General features: G+C 44.2%; 2 protein-coding genes across 3 annotated transcripts; one reads left to right on the top strand and one right to left on the bottom strand.

Moving 5' to 3' along the window:
* On the top strand, positions 1 to 4,879 carry LOC108150696 (tubulin glycylase 3B). 2 transcript variants are annotated; one of them, XM_017278958.2, is made up of 5 exons: positions 1 to 1,602; positions 2,727 to 3,532; positions 4,205 to 4,388; positions 4,461 to 4,605; positions 4,659 to 4,879. In XM_017278958.2, exons 1-3 carry the CDS (start codon positions 318 to 320, stop codon positions 4,334 to 4,336), a joined length of 2,223 nt encoding a protein of 740 aa, XP_017134447.1. In that variant the 5' UTR covers positions 1 to 317; the 3' UTR covers positions 4,337 to 4,388; positions 4,461 to 4,605; positions 4,659 to 4,879. The 2 variants fall into 2 exon arrangements, with proteins under 2 accessions (XP_017134447.1, XP_017134446.1); XM_017278957.2 differs by having other exon boundaries at positions 2 to 1,602; positions 4,479 to 4,605.
* A 1,029-nt stretch (positions 4,880 to 5,908) lies between these two features.
* LOC108150697 (tubulin glycylase 3A) lies at positions 5,909 to 12,178 on the bottom strand. Its single transcript, XM_017278960.2, has 4 exons — positions 10,792 to 12,178; positions 8,605 to 8,672; positions 8,095 to 8,539; positions 5,909 to 7,252 (listed from the first exon to the last, which is right to left on the bottom strand). The coding sequence occupies exons 1-4, from the start codon at positions 12,176 to 12,178 to the stop codon at positions 6,162 to 6,164; spliced, it is 2,991 nt and encodes a 996-aa protein (XP_017134449.1). The 3' UTR covers positions 5,909 to 6,161.
* Positions 12,179 to 14,843: the final 2,665 nt, after the last annotated feature.

The raw sequence follows: 14,843 nt of genomic DNA on the forward strand, positions 1-14,843 counted from the left end.
GTGGGTTTGTTTCAAATTTTCTTCCGTTTCGTTTTTGGTCTGAATTTCATTGTCTATGCTAAGAAATGTATTTTAAGTCAATCAAGACTTTTAGTAGTTAGTACATGCGACACTGTTAAAAACTGTTTGGCTCCTGCTTCAAAATTCCACGTTGATTGCTCGAAGCAATCGTCTGCTTTTGGAATCTTTTCGGGAGAAAGACACTCCAGGACACCTCAGGACACGGACACTCGAAGCAAAAGGCCGCAAAAAAACACAACCAAAGGGGTCACAGGTCACAGGTCACAGGGCGAAGAACAGGAGCAGCAGCCAGCAGTATGACGCAGAGCACCACGCCCACCGGCTTCACCGGGAACCGCAACCGCTACTACAACCCCGTCTCCAAGATCCAGTCGCTTATCCACAACCTGGACGCGGAGCTGGTCCAGCTGTGCAAGCAGTGCTCCGTGCCCAAGCCCCTGAGCAGCCACAACAACAACAACTATGCCTCGACCCTCGGATCGCTGGGTGGTGGTGGCTCGACCTCCCTGGGCAGCAGCCACTTCCGTCCCGAGGTCATTGGCAACCTGCTGTCCCGCACGCGTGCGGCACACCCGATCCCAACCAGTTCGTCCCTGGCGCCGGAAGCCCAGAAGCGCCAGATGCGCAACGTCTACCGCACGCGGGTGATCGACGCGTACCGCAACCGGCGGATCTTCACCGTGTACGGGAACTACCACACGGTGCGGCGGGCCCTGATGCGCCGCGGCTGGCTGGAGAAGCTGCCGGCCTCCCGGCACGCCAAGCTGCAGAGCATGTCCGAGGATGCCCTGCTGGAGCACGCGCGGCGCGGCAACGACTACGAGGCGGTGGTCCTGTCCAAGATGATCAACCACTTTCCGGCCTTCTTCATCTGGCAGGGCAAGGGGCAGCGCGACCTGTGCGCCGAGGTGAGGCCCTTCCGCAACCGGGTGCGACGCAGCCAGTTCCTGGACTTCTCCACCAAGGTGGGCCTGGTGGGCTGCGCCGAGCAGGAGCGCTGGTACCGCGAGGACGGCGTCTGCGGGATGAGCTACCCGCGCTTCTACCGTCTGGGCGGCAACAACCTGGAGGAGCGCATGGCCTTCATCGAGGACTACCAGCAGACGCAGGCCCGGTCGCTGCTGCTCTACGTGAGGGAGCACCAGCCGGCGGAGATGGTCTGCGAGCACGGCACTGTGCAGTTCACCACCCTGGACTTCGCCCTCGGCAAGGTGAAGAAGATGGTGCGCCACGCGGAGCACTACTCTCTGGACGACGCCAGCATCAAGCCGCCGACTCCCGCAGAGATCGTCGAGAACCAGACCTTCATGGTGCAGTCCACCGACGTGATCAAGTCCGGCGCCAAGTTCAAGGGCAGCGAGAAGGTGATGGCGGAGTACGCTCGTCTGGCGGGGCTCTACCTCGACCAGATCGAGTCGCTGCGGCCGGACTACCGCTGGGACGGCAGCCGCAACCTGTGGATCCTCAAGCCCGGCTACCAGTCGCGCGGCATCGGCATCGTCATACGCAGTTCCCTCGACGACATTCTGCAGTGGACGTCGAACAATCAGAACAAGAAATACATCGTCCAGAAGTACATTGGTGAGTCAGTTGTCCGAATATAATACTTTTGGATATTTTTTGGAGCGCTACAGAAAACTCTTCCAACTGTAATCCAACCCATTCTATATGGTTGTTAGGTTTTCTGTAGCACCTCGGATAGTTGGTTGAGTTGGACAAGGTAATTGTTCAAGGAGCGACCAAAAAATAATACCCTTTTACCAGTGTTTTGGTAAAGGGTGCATCACTGCATGATTTTGTAGATTAAAAAAAAGCCCCCAGAAAATAATCGGGTGGCGCAATCTTACAAACTGCAGAATCTGCTAAAGCAACCAAAATTTTCAAAAATTAAATAAGTTCTGTATACCCTAGCAAAGGGTATTATTATAGTTTCGGTCAAAAGTTTACAACGCAGTGATTAAGACACTTCCAAGTCTATATGTATAATGAGCATCACTAGGTGAGTCGATCTGATCATGTTCGTCTGTGCGTTTCAACGCAAACTAGTCTCTCAGTTGAACGAGAAGCCTCGGATCCAAGCAAATTTTGTGTCCTTCGACGCGTATTTTGAATAAAATTTAAACTGTGTTAAAAGTGTTATATTTTACCAACGCTTGAGCTTGGGTTGGTAAAATATTAATAATTAAATTTATTCAAAATACGCGTCGAATGACACTTCAAAAATGTTTAGTATGTCACTTTGACCAGTTAATTTTCCTTGTATGCAATCCATATTAATTTATTACTCGTTACGACCGAACCAATCTACGGATGTATATGTAGTCTTTTGTGTTTTTTTTTAGTAGCTGGTAAAGTAATTTTGATTTGCTTGCCTCTCAGAGTGAATTGACTGAATTTCCGGTTTATGGCCGATATTTTAAAATAAACTTGCGCTGTGTACGCATAAATAAAATCGCATGTTTAATACCAAACCCGACGGACAGATCGACTCGGCTATTGATCCTGATCAATAATGTATATACTTTATTTAAACTGAAAGGGTCAGATATGCCTTCATCACTGCGTTGCAAACTTTGACTGAAATTTTAAAAGCCTTTTCAAGGGTATAAAAAGCCAGTTAGCATACTCCTTGATCGCTTGCTCTCTGAATAGCGACTGCAGTGCTAATAAGACTTGCTTGACTTAATATATTTCTGTCCTGATAGAGCGACCCTTGCTGATCTACCGCACCAAGTTCGACATCCGTCAGTACATGCTGCTGACCATCACGGACACAAAGGTGAGCGTCTGGACGTACCGCGACTGCTATCTGCGCTTCAGCTCGCAGGAGTTCACAATGGACGACCTGCGCGAGTGCATCCACCTGACCAACAACTCGGTGCAGAAGCGGTACAAGAACAAGAGCAACCGGGACCCGAGGCTGCCCAAGAGCAACATGTGGTCGCTGGACCAGTTCAAGGACTACCTCCGCCACATGGGTGCTGCGGAGGGGGCGTGGTCAAAGACCTACAACGGATTCAAGCAGAACCTGGTGGCGGTGGTGATGGCCAGCCTGGACGAGACGGAGCTGTTGCAGAACGCCTTCGAGCTCTACGGATGTGACTTCATGCTCGACGAGCACTACAACCCCATCCTGATCGAGATCAACTCGACGCCGGATCTCTCGCCCTCCACCGAAATCACGGCCAGGATCTGTCCCATGGTCCTGAAGGACTGCATCCGCGTGGTGGTCGACCTGCCCAAGAACCCCACCGCCGGCACTGGGCTCTTTGAGCTGGCCTTCGAGGTTAACTACAGCATCGACAAGGGCGCGGACGGCAAGCCGCTGGAGCTGAATGGCAAGCAGATGACCCTCTTCGAGAACGTGCCCAAGATGCGGAGCAGCCCGCGGTCGCGGCTCTTGCGTAAGATTCTGAACAACGTGAAGCCTTCCACCAGCAGGAAAGTCGAGAAGGTCAAGGAGGCCCAAGCTAAAAATGAGAAAGCCGCTGCTAAGATCTCCAAAAAGAAGGTACTGTAAAATATGTATGTAAAATCGCAATACTTTTTAATGGACGTTTATGCAACGTGACCAGTAAAAGCAGTTCCTCATAAAAACAATTTACGGACGTACGACTTATTCTAAAGACAAGCTAATAATACAAATACAGTTTTCGTATTAGGCACAATAACATTGAAGTTTTTAGGACTGACAAACGCGACCCTTATTGATAAATTCAATTATAGATGCTGGAAATAGTTTGATTTTTAACGATTTAAAACAATTGAAATAAAGTTTCACACAGAAGTGTAGTCAGAAAATGTACGAGTTAAAGTAATACCAAGCATTTTTGGAAAATTAATCAGAAACTCCTCCTACAAGAGTTGATGGTGATCCAGTTACCACCCCGTAGAACACACTTTATCCTGTCTATTCGATGCTCTTGCGAAATTATTAGTCTTGGTTACCATCTTTTAATTTCTTGAACTGCTTTAAATTTTTATGATTTTTTAATTGTGCCCTTTAGAATTTTAAAAGTTAACATATTAAATATTCTATCATCATCAGCTGAGGCAATCCATAAAACGTTATCAGCCTTGTAAATAAGGTAAACTTTTAACTAAAATGAAAAATGGAATATTTCATTATTATTTATTCCTCCTACTAATTTTGTAATATATATGTTCCACGTTATCTTTATAGAGAATGGTGACCTCTGCTGGGAGTTTAAGTGAGGCCTCGGCCCAGCCATCAACGCAGATCTTGGCAACCAAGACCACACTAAATCAAACAACTCGTGAAAACCTGGCACTCCAATATACTGCTCCCAAGTAAAGCTGAACAGAAGGACAAGTATACTTGTTACACCTTCTTCAGTAAGCAGTTCGTGAGTATTAAGCATTGCACGAAAATATGTTAATTATTTTAGCGCATATCGAAAAACAATCAATTTAAATAGTAACAACAAAATTTACAGAACTGTGTCAGTATCTACTAAATATTTAAGGAAATAGAAATCGGCAATCTTAGTGGGGAAATATATTGAGGAAGTTTTCATTACCCAGAATTGATTGATCCCCGCAAAGTGCTCGCAAATATAAGAGGTAAGCTAAACATTTATAATTATTATTAGTAACTCAATATATTGAAATTTCAGAAATTACTTCTCAATGTGGCAAAGTTCCTTTGAAAAACAGTTCCTGGTAGTGAAAACACATAACTCTTAAATAACTCATCAGTTCCCAAATCAAATCAAGTTTTATTGAATTTGGTAGTCAATAACATATGCAAGTTTTGATAACAATATTTCTAATAAACTCGTCTCAAGAATTAATAAACATGTACATATATCATTGATTAGTCAGATGCCATTAAAAACGGTTTTTTCTTAAATGCTAATACATTGTTTTCAGAAACTTGGAACTAACAATAAATTAATATATATATTTTTTTAATATTAGCTGAACCGTTGATAGAGAAACAAATACATTGGCATTATTTATAAGGAAACAAAATTAATAACTTTTATAATATATTTGTAGACTAGTGAATTCATTGTAAATTATGTAATTGTATATCATTGAATGTTCGTCCTTCCATCCATCCGTATGAAAGCAAAAGTTTAAAAGCTAAAGAAAAAATATAGTTTTTAAATTTTGCTCAGTTATCTGTCTTCTCGTGCGTGAACTTTAAAAGAAAAAGCTCTTGACTTTATTTCATTAACTATTTAGAACAGTTTAAACATTTTTAGTTCAAGGGCCTAGTATCGTCGACAAAAACATTAATTAAAAAGCATGATGCATAATAATTTTCAGCGATAATAAATTTACATCTGTAAATATATTTTTTTATAATACGATCTTTTGTGCAGCTTTTTCACAGTGTATGTTAAAATCTGTTTCTAGGTCAGGTATAAAGTATTAATTTATTCGCTTGCCTAGGCTGGGCAAAAAGAATTACCTACACTGAGAAAAAAAGATGGCTATTCAAATATAAAATTTTAATATTATTTAATATTAAAATATTTGAATTAATGTGATAATTATTATATTGTAACATTGTTTTAAATGATATATATTTATGATTAGTTTGTATTAAATATAAATTTATTTTTTCTACAATAAAATCTATTCCGAAAACAGTCAATTGAAATATTATAACAAAGTTAATTTTTACATATTTAATATAATTAAAATCAGCAATGCACTTTTTTTTATACCAGTGTAAAGGTATAGTACTAAGTAACTTCTTAAAACTTTAAATAATAAAACTTTATTTAGAGCAGGGGTGCTAACGCCTATGCATGCTAAGCACATTTGTTTTTGAAAGGAAACAGGGTATAAGAAGAAAAGTAAAAATATCTGACCAATTTAAATATTAAATCATAATATATAATGTAGAAAATGTTATATTTAAAATAGTTCGTTGTTGATTTTAAAGCATAAATGGATAAAAACAAGATACACAATATTTGGTTTTACCATGTTTTTTTTTACCTGTGTAAGCTTGCTTCGTTTCTGCATTGATTTTTTGTATATCGATAATCCAAGTGATACTTGCTTTTTGACTTTTCTACACTGGCATTTGTAATTGTGTTGGTAAATGCACTGCCATAAGCAAGTTTTGCGCACCCCTGATTTCGAGCAGTGTCTAAAGGAGCCTAGCCAACTGGAAGTGCTGGCGTGGGTACGGTCAGCGTGGAGCTGTTCAGCTTGTTGGCCAGCGCCGTGCGGGGACTCATCATCTCGGCCTGGGAGAGCTGCAGCTCGCTGGTGGCCTGCTTCAGAGCCGCCACGATGGGCTCTCCGCGATGCAGTGCCTGCACGGACACACTTATGGGGAGTCTGGGACCGTTCGACTTCCGGCCAAAGGTCCTGCCGATGGCATGCATGCTGACCGTGCTCTCGATCTCGGACTTGGTGCGGGCGAATCGGCGCGGCGGCAAACTGGGAGCAGGAGCCACCACAGGGGCTCCCTTGGAGCGGGACGCGGAGTTGGAGGAGCCGCCCGTTGTGGCCGCAATGTTGCGCAGACTGCGCCACTTCCGCTCGCTCATGGCCGGAGCCGTGGAGGAGTTTAGCGCCTGCGGGCGCGCCTCCTGCAGCGACTCGTTTCCGGCTGCCGAATAGTTTTTGATCAGGATCTTAAACTTCTTTTCCGCTCCCTCCGCAGGATTAGTGGAGCTGAGCCTGGGTCCGCAGCTACGCTGGCGCTTGGGCGGCAGGGCGGTGCTCGGCATGGGTTCACCCGAGATGGAGCCTGCCGTGTTCCGCTTGTGGGAGGCACTGAGCAGCTGGGTCACGGAGCGGCCCGCCTGCTTGAGGAAATAGGGACTCAGGGATGCCGACGGCGGAGCCGTGAGAACTGGAGCCACGGAGGGCGACTTCTGCAGGGACTGGCTGCACAGGCTACTGCGACTGCTGCTCAGCGGCTCCACCATGTACTTCTCCATGTATTCGGTGGCATTGAAGGTGGGCATGGCGCGGTGGATCCGCGAAATACTCGCCGCCGGGTGAATGAGGGCCGACCGCTGGCGGTAGACGCTGCTGGTGGCCAGGGACCGCTCCTTTCGCTGCTGCTGGTAGTGACCATAACCATGACCGCCGCCGTGACTCACCTTCTGCAGCACCTGCTTGCCCTTCACGAACAGGTTGAGGCCCATGTAGGCGGGCGTGGGCGGAACAACCTGGCGGTAGGCCAGCTCAAAGTTGCCCATGTCCGCCTTGGGATCCGTACGACGATCGATGACAACTGCAATGATAAAAGCATTCAATCTTAATAAGTTTAAAGTATCATAAGTTGTATATATATTTTTATAGCCTTGCAGAGGAAATAATAACTTTGGTCGAAATTTTGAAACGCAATAAAGAAGCCATTTCAGACTTTTTCAGAACAATCGGTAAAAAAGGCAAAATAAATAATAACTTTGCTGTTTTTATAGTTTTTTTGATTATGGATTATTATTTTGGAATTACGGTTTAAATTTTGTCAAAATTGGAAGACTATATCATATAGCTTTTCATAGAGAACTTAAAATCTTCATAGTTTCAATGGTTTCTAATGGGTAATCATATAATTTAGGTGTTTAATTTTTGAAGTCCACGATAGCCTTATAACTTTATTTCAGGCAATGCAGTCCATGATTACCTTAAATTTTTTTCTGAGTGTGGGTCCAAAAGGGCGGAAAGACCGATTTGTTGAAAAATATCGTTAAGTACCGTTTTTGTTTGTGTTTTTGTCATTTTCTTCCAAAATATGACATTTAAAAAATATTTCGGAAAAAAGAAGATCTAGTTAAAATATACATTTTTGATAAAGGTCAAGTGTTGTCCACGCGAACGACTAGCGAGTCAGCGTGTTATTCTGCCGGCTCTCTGCCGACACCGACAGAGTAAACGGTCGTGTGGCTTCGGCAAGCGTCTTCGGTTTAACGCACACAAACGCAAGAAAACATGTCATTGTATTTGTGTGGACATCACTGTCGCCATTATATGAATATAACGTTATACTTGTATGCTCAATATAGCAACTTCATAATAATTTTGAATGCTTAAGTTTTAGCTTTGGCTCTGGCTCACGAGACATGTACTCACCCTTGACAACATCCTCCAAACACTGCGGACACATGCGGGCGGTCACGCTGGTGGTGGCTCCCAGGTCCGGACTGGAGTTGATCTCGATCAGCCAAGGGTAGAAGTTCTCGCAGATCATGAAGTCGGCGCCGAAGAGCTCGAAGGTGTTGGGCCGCCGGTCCATGTTCTCCTGGGAAGCCAGCATGCAGCCAACGATGGCCTTGCGCATTCCGGGGAAGATCCTTTCCAGCCACATGTTGTACTTGCCAATTTGGCGCAGATACGCCTGGAAGGAGTAGCAGTCCCACATGTTCTCGCTCGGCAGCCGCTTGTCCCGCTTTCCGTTGGTGTACTTCTTCTGGATCGCGTAGTTGGTCAGGTGCACCGATTCGTGGTGGTTGCTCAGGCTGTACTCCTGCGAGCTGAACCGCAGATAGCTCTCCCGGTAGAACCACACCACCAGGGGCTACGGATCCGGATAGGACAGGTCGTATTGAGATGGGCTTTTGGAGCGGGAGCAATTGAACTCACCTGGGTGTTGGTTATCAGAAACCACTGGCGAATGTCGAATTTGGTTTGGAACAGGATCAACGGCCGCTCTACAAATGTAAGTGAAATAATAAGAACCTTAATAAGTTCCCACAAAGCCACAAGCCAAAGTTAAATTAAAATTATTAAAAGTGCGTTGTTATAAAATTAAAAATGTTATACAAATTTCTCATAAATTGAAAACTGAATCTATTTTAGCCAAACGGCTTTTAAAAATTGCTGAGTATGTCGAAATGTCTTCAGTTTGTTTCTTCGTAAACTAGCCTCACAGTTTTACATCTATTTGTATTAAACTTTCTTTAAATGGGTTTTTTCTTTGGAAATAGTATATAAGTTAGATCTAGCCGGATTGCTTCCACAGGAGCAAAAGCAAATGAAAAAAAAATACAATGAATATACTCCGAGATAAAGTTCTGGCTTACTATTTTAGAGCAAAAGTAAAGAAATAGATAAATGGTCGTTTTATATTACACTTTAATTTAAGCTTTTTTTAAACAATTGTTTTTACTTATATTTTTAATTTCCCTTTCCATGTTTTTGTTATCACTAAGCCTTCAAGTCAAAAAATCCGGGTTATAGTTTTTCATTTCTTCTCTGCGCCCAGAAAAATGCGGTTACCTCTAAAACTCCCAATAAACTATTAATTAAAGTTAAACTAACTTTTCCATCAATAGTAATACAAGTGAATTCCCTTTAACTACACTTACATTTTCATATTGACAAACTTAATTCTGGCCAAACAAAAACCATTTTAGTGTGGACTAAAATGCTCCGTTCTCCGGCAAACCTGTTGCAATTCACGGGACAGACAAAAACCGTAAAGCAAATTATGACTGCTGCCAGCAAACGAGCACGACTACGACGGCAAAAGCAATGGCTGCGTTTTTAGGCCAAATATTTATGCATTTATGCAGGCCTGGGACCCAAAGGCTCTTGCAGGATACAGGAGAACCAATGTTCGTGCGTGTGAGCGTGGTACTCAACCGACGGTTGGAGCTCCCCCCAAAAATGGGGGCTCACAGTGCGGAGCAAAAACAGCAGCTCGAACAGCAACTTTGGCACCGTCCTGATTTACGACCTAGTTTCCATGTGTTTGTTTATATCGTTTACTCGCAGGACTTGAAATGTTTTGGGTCTGCGCTAAGATGCTTTACACGATATCGATTGGTAAATGGAAATTTTGCCTTCAGCTCAAGACAACACGTTTGGCCAGCGGTGTTTAGATAGGCATCGGAGTTAACTTTATACACAAATATAGAAATATTTTAATTTTTATTCCGAGTTTCTTTATGATAAAATCGTTGCTGTTTTATTTCTCATGCAAGATGCCCAGGTGCCATGACAGAAAACCCTAAACTGGCTTTTCCTTGCTCTAAACCCAGAGACTACACATATTTTCACTTTAAAATAAATATTTTTGGTACGGATTAAGTCCCGAGGGGTGTTTCTTTTTTAAATCCAAGTATGTAACACTTTTATTTTTATTTTTAATTATGAAAAAATTAAGATTTAAAATGAAAAAAAATATTGAAATCTAAAATTTTCCTATTGGATAAACCAATTAAATATTTTATTTTTTAGTTTATATTAAGTACGATTTATTTTGAAAAACAATGTTGAATTCAAACAATTGAATGTTTGATGTTATTGTGCCGTTTTTTTCTGGCTCTGAGTAAGTTCAACTTTCCCTTGATATGTTCTTGATTATATCCTTAGCAATATGAGCTGACTTTGTAACTATTTTATTTGAGAACATAAGAACCTAAGGTAAGGTTAAAGTTACACAATTTGTCAAGTTTCTAGGTAAGGCAAAAGGTACAAAAAGGCTAATAAAAATATTTGTTCTATTCTGGCAATTAAGTCTAGTTGTAGAAGCATGTATTGCATATCCGGTGGAATTTAACATCAAGTTGCAGTGAAATTATACTGCTTTTAGTAGCATATTGGCGAAAATAAAAGAAAATGACATTTAGTTGTATCAAGCTAATTTGAAAACAAAAATAAATAAAATTATTTCAGTAGCTATATAGCTAACATAGAAAATGTATCTAGGTAAGGTAAAAGTTAGCTTCACATTTTTTTCCCAGGTAAGGTATTAGTATTACAAATTGTACCTAGATGCGTGCCTAGGTACAAATATCTAGGTACACCCGAACACTGCATACTCACCTATGTACTTCTGCACCACATAGCGGCTCTTGGAGGCTATCGACGGGTTGACTACGGACAGGATTTTCTTGAGGTTGTCCATGAGGATGATGCCCCTGCCGCGGCACTTGTTGGCCGGCTTGACGATCCACAGGTTCTGGTAGCCGTCGAGGCTGTACTGCGGCCAGTGCGCCTTCATCTTGTCGAGCAGCGAGAGGCAGCTCTTGACCATCGGGTCCAGCCGCTGGCCGCCGTCGTGCTGGATGCGCGCGTCCTCGTTGACCAGCTGGTGGTGCTGGAACAGGAAGGCGTCCCAGTCGTGCTCCCATATCCGGGGCGGGTCCTCGAAGTCAATGTCGTTGTGCTGGCAGCTGTCGAGGAACTCCACCAGACGCTTGTGGGCAAAGTCTATCGCGGAGTAGGGGATCTTGCCGCTGCAGGAGAACACCGCCTCGGCGCCCTGCTTGTGGTACCGACAGAGCAGGGCCCGCAGGAAGGCCACGCAGGCGGTCAGCTTGAAGTTCTCGACGAACTCGCCCAGCTCCTCGGGACTCCAAACGTTGTAGCAGCGCGGGAAGCACATCTCGGCGGTGCCCTCCTCGAAGAACCAGTGGAAGTCGCGCAGCTGGTTGCACAGACCCTCCTTCGAGGTGAACGGCGCCCGATGGAACTTGTTGATGGTCATGCCGGGGTTCTTGGCCTGGTCAATGTAGTCGCACTTCTCCTTCCGGTTCGTCCACAGGAAATCAACGGGCATGTGCTCCAGGAAACGCGACATGATGTTCCTCTCGCACTTCTGCACGTACTGGCGCCGCGTCTCGCCCGCCTTCCGCTTGGGCAGGCGCTGGGTGAGGTCCTCGTAGGTCATCTGGCCCGTCGGCATCACCTTCCGGTGCACGTCCAGCTTCTCCACCCAGCCCCGCGTCAGCAGGGCGTTCCGCACCGAGTTGAAGCAGCCGCGTATGGTGAAGATCTTGTTCTGCTTGGCCGCCTCCTGTGCCTTCCGCCGCAGCTCGTTCATGCGCTCGGTGGTGATCCAGGTCCGCCTGGCCACGTAGTTGGTGGGCGCGCCCAGGGGGCATGACTTGCTGGGTGGCTGAGCCCTGGCGGGCTCCTTGTTCTCCTTGTTGCCGCTGTCGGGTAACACCTTCGGAGGAGCGACTGGCAGTCCCAGCCCCAGTCCCAGTCCCACCCTCACGGGACTCTCGCTCTGGGCGGGCGTGAGCTGGATCACTGGCACCGTCAGAGGGGCAGCCACGCGATTGGCCGGAGTGGGCGGTGGAGCCGCCGGCGGACTTACTGCTGGCTTCTTGGCCAGCGTGGCACTGGCGCACTTCTGGGGCCGGTCCACCTGATCCCTCGCTTGCTCCTTTCCGCGCTGCGGCTCACTGCTCGGACGCGTCTGCATGGCGGAAGCCTCGCCAGCCGACTGAGTGGGGCACTTGCTGCTCCGACTAACCGACTATCCGACTGGGCGACTGGGCCACTGGGTGAGTGGGTTGTTAATTCGCGGCGCTGCCTGGCAACCATTGAGCCAGAAATAAGTTCACAAGTTCACATCGGCAACGACTCTATTAATAGGAACATGCTCAACTCGGTTGCTTCCTGGGCCAGGCTTTGCCTCCACTCCGGACTTCCGCACTCGCTGAGACACTCAAAGTCATGTTCCGGGCTTAGCATTCGTGAAATTGTTTGTTAAGCATTGTTTTCTAAAACCATTAAATTGGCTTTGGCTTAATTTAAGACTACACGATCTTGTTCCAATATAATATTTCCTATTCCAAGTTAACATTTATTATTATCTATTATGGCGGAAGGTATGTGCGACAATTAAAGAGAAACCTAAAACTCAGCGTTAGCTTGTAGTTTAACTATGAGAAAGCATGCAATAACAACAATATCTATACATGCAAAAAATGTGTGAAATATGAATAACAATTAATTAATTAAAGCTGACTAGACTGAACTTTTTGTTTTTAAGGAATAACCGAAATTCTTTTAAAATAATTTTTTACTGATTTTTTTTGCCAATAATTTGAGAAAACTTTCAAGACAAATACTTTGAAATTTTGTTTGTATGATTTTGAAATTCGAATTAGAAATTATGGAAACCAGAACTAACGAGATAGATACCTTCGTGCTGTATGTTTGAAGCATACCTTTTGCACTTTTCACGTTGGGTTAGGTCGAATGAAAATGGATGTTTGTGTCGGTTACCTGGCGATGTTGGGTGACATAAAAATGACCTTCAAAATCATGAATAAGCTTTTTTTTTGTTAAAGGTGTGATAAGTAATTGGAAAAATTGGAAATTTTCAAAGATGGGTATAAAAGCACACTGCTTAAAACTAAGTACATTTTAATAGTTAGCTATCAACCAGGAAAACTAAACTAACTAAAACTAAACTAACTAAACTAAAGGTTTAAAAAATGCGTCTCAACGTTTATCGCAGGTATTTAAAATTGTGTATTATATTTGAAACAAAAAAATGACTCAACTTCGCCTTGCCGAAGTTTTGTATACAAAAATTGTATCCCAATATTTAAATGTTTCATAAGCCGATATTCGACATGAATATATGTCGATTTTAAATGCATTTTGTGATAGTTTCTGTGCCTATGTGCGATATGAATGCGCTTGGTTGTTTTAATAAAAAAAAAATCGTATTTCTGAATTGGGAAACTTATATATAAGCATATTCTTAAAAATGGACTAGTTTGCGTAGAAAGGCATGGATGGGAATTGCCTCCTTCATTGCATTGCAAACTTTTGAGTGAAATTATATTACCCTCTGCAATAACAAATTGTACACAAGTGCGATCAACCCAGTGCTTTCCTTCGGTATCGCTACCTAAATGAAACATATGCTCCTCGGCACCGAATAATCCTCGTCATGTGAATGGTGCTTTTGCACGATACCAGTTTGTTTCCTCGGTTTCAAGGAGCGGTGGGTGTCGTCGTCATCGCTGTTGTTTGGTGTTGGTGTCATCGCCGGCGTTGTCGTCACCGGGAAAAGAGTTGCCTACGTCAGGGGAAGTGGATCTGGATCCAGGGACCGGAAAAGTCGACGGAGCGACGTTGGCTGGGTGGTGGAGTGACAGCCAACTGGTGATGGATGGACTGCTGTTTGCCACGGCGGTCTTGTCTGCGCAATTTGTGCAATTCTCGCAGGGGCGTGGAAAAGGGAAACTTTTCAATTATTTGTAAAATAATCAAGTTAACTGCCACCACAATCAGAGCGGGGGCTGAGCGATTACTGGGCCAAGCTGGGGTTACCCGGCCCTTACGTCAGTGCCATGTGCTGCCTTCTATGGGAATCTAGGGGCTATCTGGTTCAAGGACAATTCAGCCGCCAAACTTGATTCGCAGCGGTTTCGGCACGAGCTTCTGCCGGAGTTGCGGCAAAATTGTTGGCGGTGGGACGACGAGCACACGGCAACACCTTCGACAGGAGCCGGATTCCAACTCCGGTGTCCTTGCGTGTCGACCAAGTTGAGGGGCCGCCTCTCATTTGTCTGCTTTATTTGCATTGCATTAAAAAACTGCCTGGTATTTAGCCTCTCGTTTGGTCGGCTGGTTTACTTGCCAAGACGGTTGTTCTTGCAACTGGAGCGGTAATTAATTTCGGTCGGGGCGGGGTGATGTTCGGAATGGTAATTTGAGGTAATGCACCAGATTAAGTTTGTTTACATTGAAGGCGGAACCGGTTAAGACTTCCAGCTGATTTGGGTCAGGGAGCTCGACAAGACAGAAGTGATAAGTTTGAGTTGCCAGCTAATAGCTTTAAGGCCCGAGTAGAGGGGGTTATTATAGAAGGAAATATAAAATTATATGGATGAGAACGTTGTTTTTCTAGATTCGAAATTAAATTGAAATTCAATCTAGGCCTAACACCAAATTTGTCCCTAAAAAAAGCAAAAGACAAGCAAACAACAGGAGAGTAACCATGAAACGTATTAAATCCAAATATTTTGTACTTCATTTAAATATTTTCACATTGGCGTTTTTAGTTATTTAAAATATGAAAATGTTAAAACATTGTTTAATATTTTATTTGATTGTTTACGGATTTG

The sequence above is a fragment of the Drosophila elegans genome, unplaced genomic scaffold (genome assembly GCF_018152505.1).
Source record: "Drosophila elegans isolate 14027-0461.03 unplaced genomic scaffold, ASM1815250v1 contig_397, whole genome shotgun sequence".
Taxonomy (NCBI): domain Eukaryota; kingdom Metazoa; phylum Arthropoda; class Insecta; order Diptera; family Drosophilidae; genus Drosophila; species Drosophila elegans.

What these genes read in the sequence shown, in the direction of transcription:
- LOC108150696 (XM_017278958.2), top strand. Translation starts at nt 318, where the DNA reads ATGACGCAGAGCACCACGCCCACCGGCTTCACCGGGAACCGCAACCGC. An exon ending in CATCGTCCAGAAGTACATTG is followed by an intron (nt 1,603 to 2,726) that starts GTGAGTCAGTTG and finishes CTGTCCTGATAG; the next exon opens with AGCGACCCTTGCTGATCTAC. An exon ending in CTAAGATCTCCAAAAAGAAG is followed by an intron (nt 3,533 to 4,204) that starts GTACTGTAAAAT and finishes TTATCTTTATAG; the next exon opens with AGAATGGTGACCTCTGCTGG.
- LOC108150697 (XM_017278960.2), bottom strand. Translation starts at nt 12,178, where the DNA reads ATGCAGACGCGTCCGAGCAGTGAGCCGCAGCGCGGAAAGGAGCAAGCG. An exon ending in TGTGGTGCAGAAGTACATAG is followed by an intron (nt 8,673 to 10,791) that starts GTGAGTATGCAG and finishes TTACATTTGTAG; the next exon opens with AGCGGCCGTTGATCCTGTTC. An exon ending in TTTGGAGGATGTTGTCAAGG is followed by an intron (nt 7,253 to 8,094) that starts GTGAGTACATGT and finishes TTATCATTGCAG; the next exon opens with TTGTCATCGATCGTCGTACG.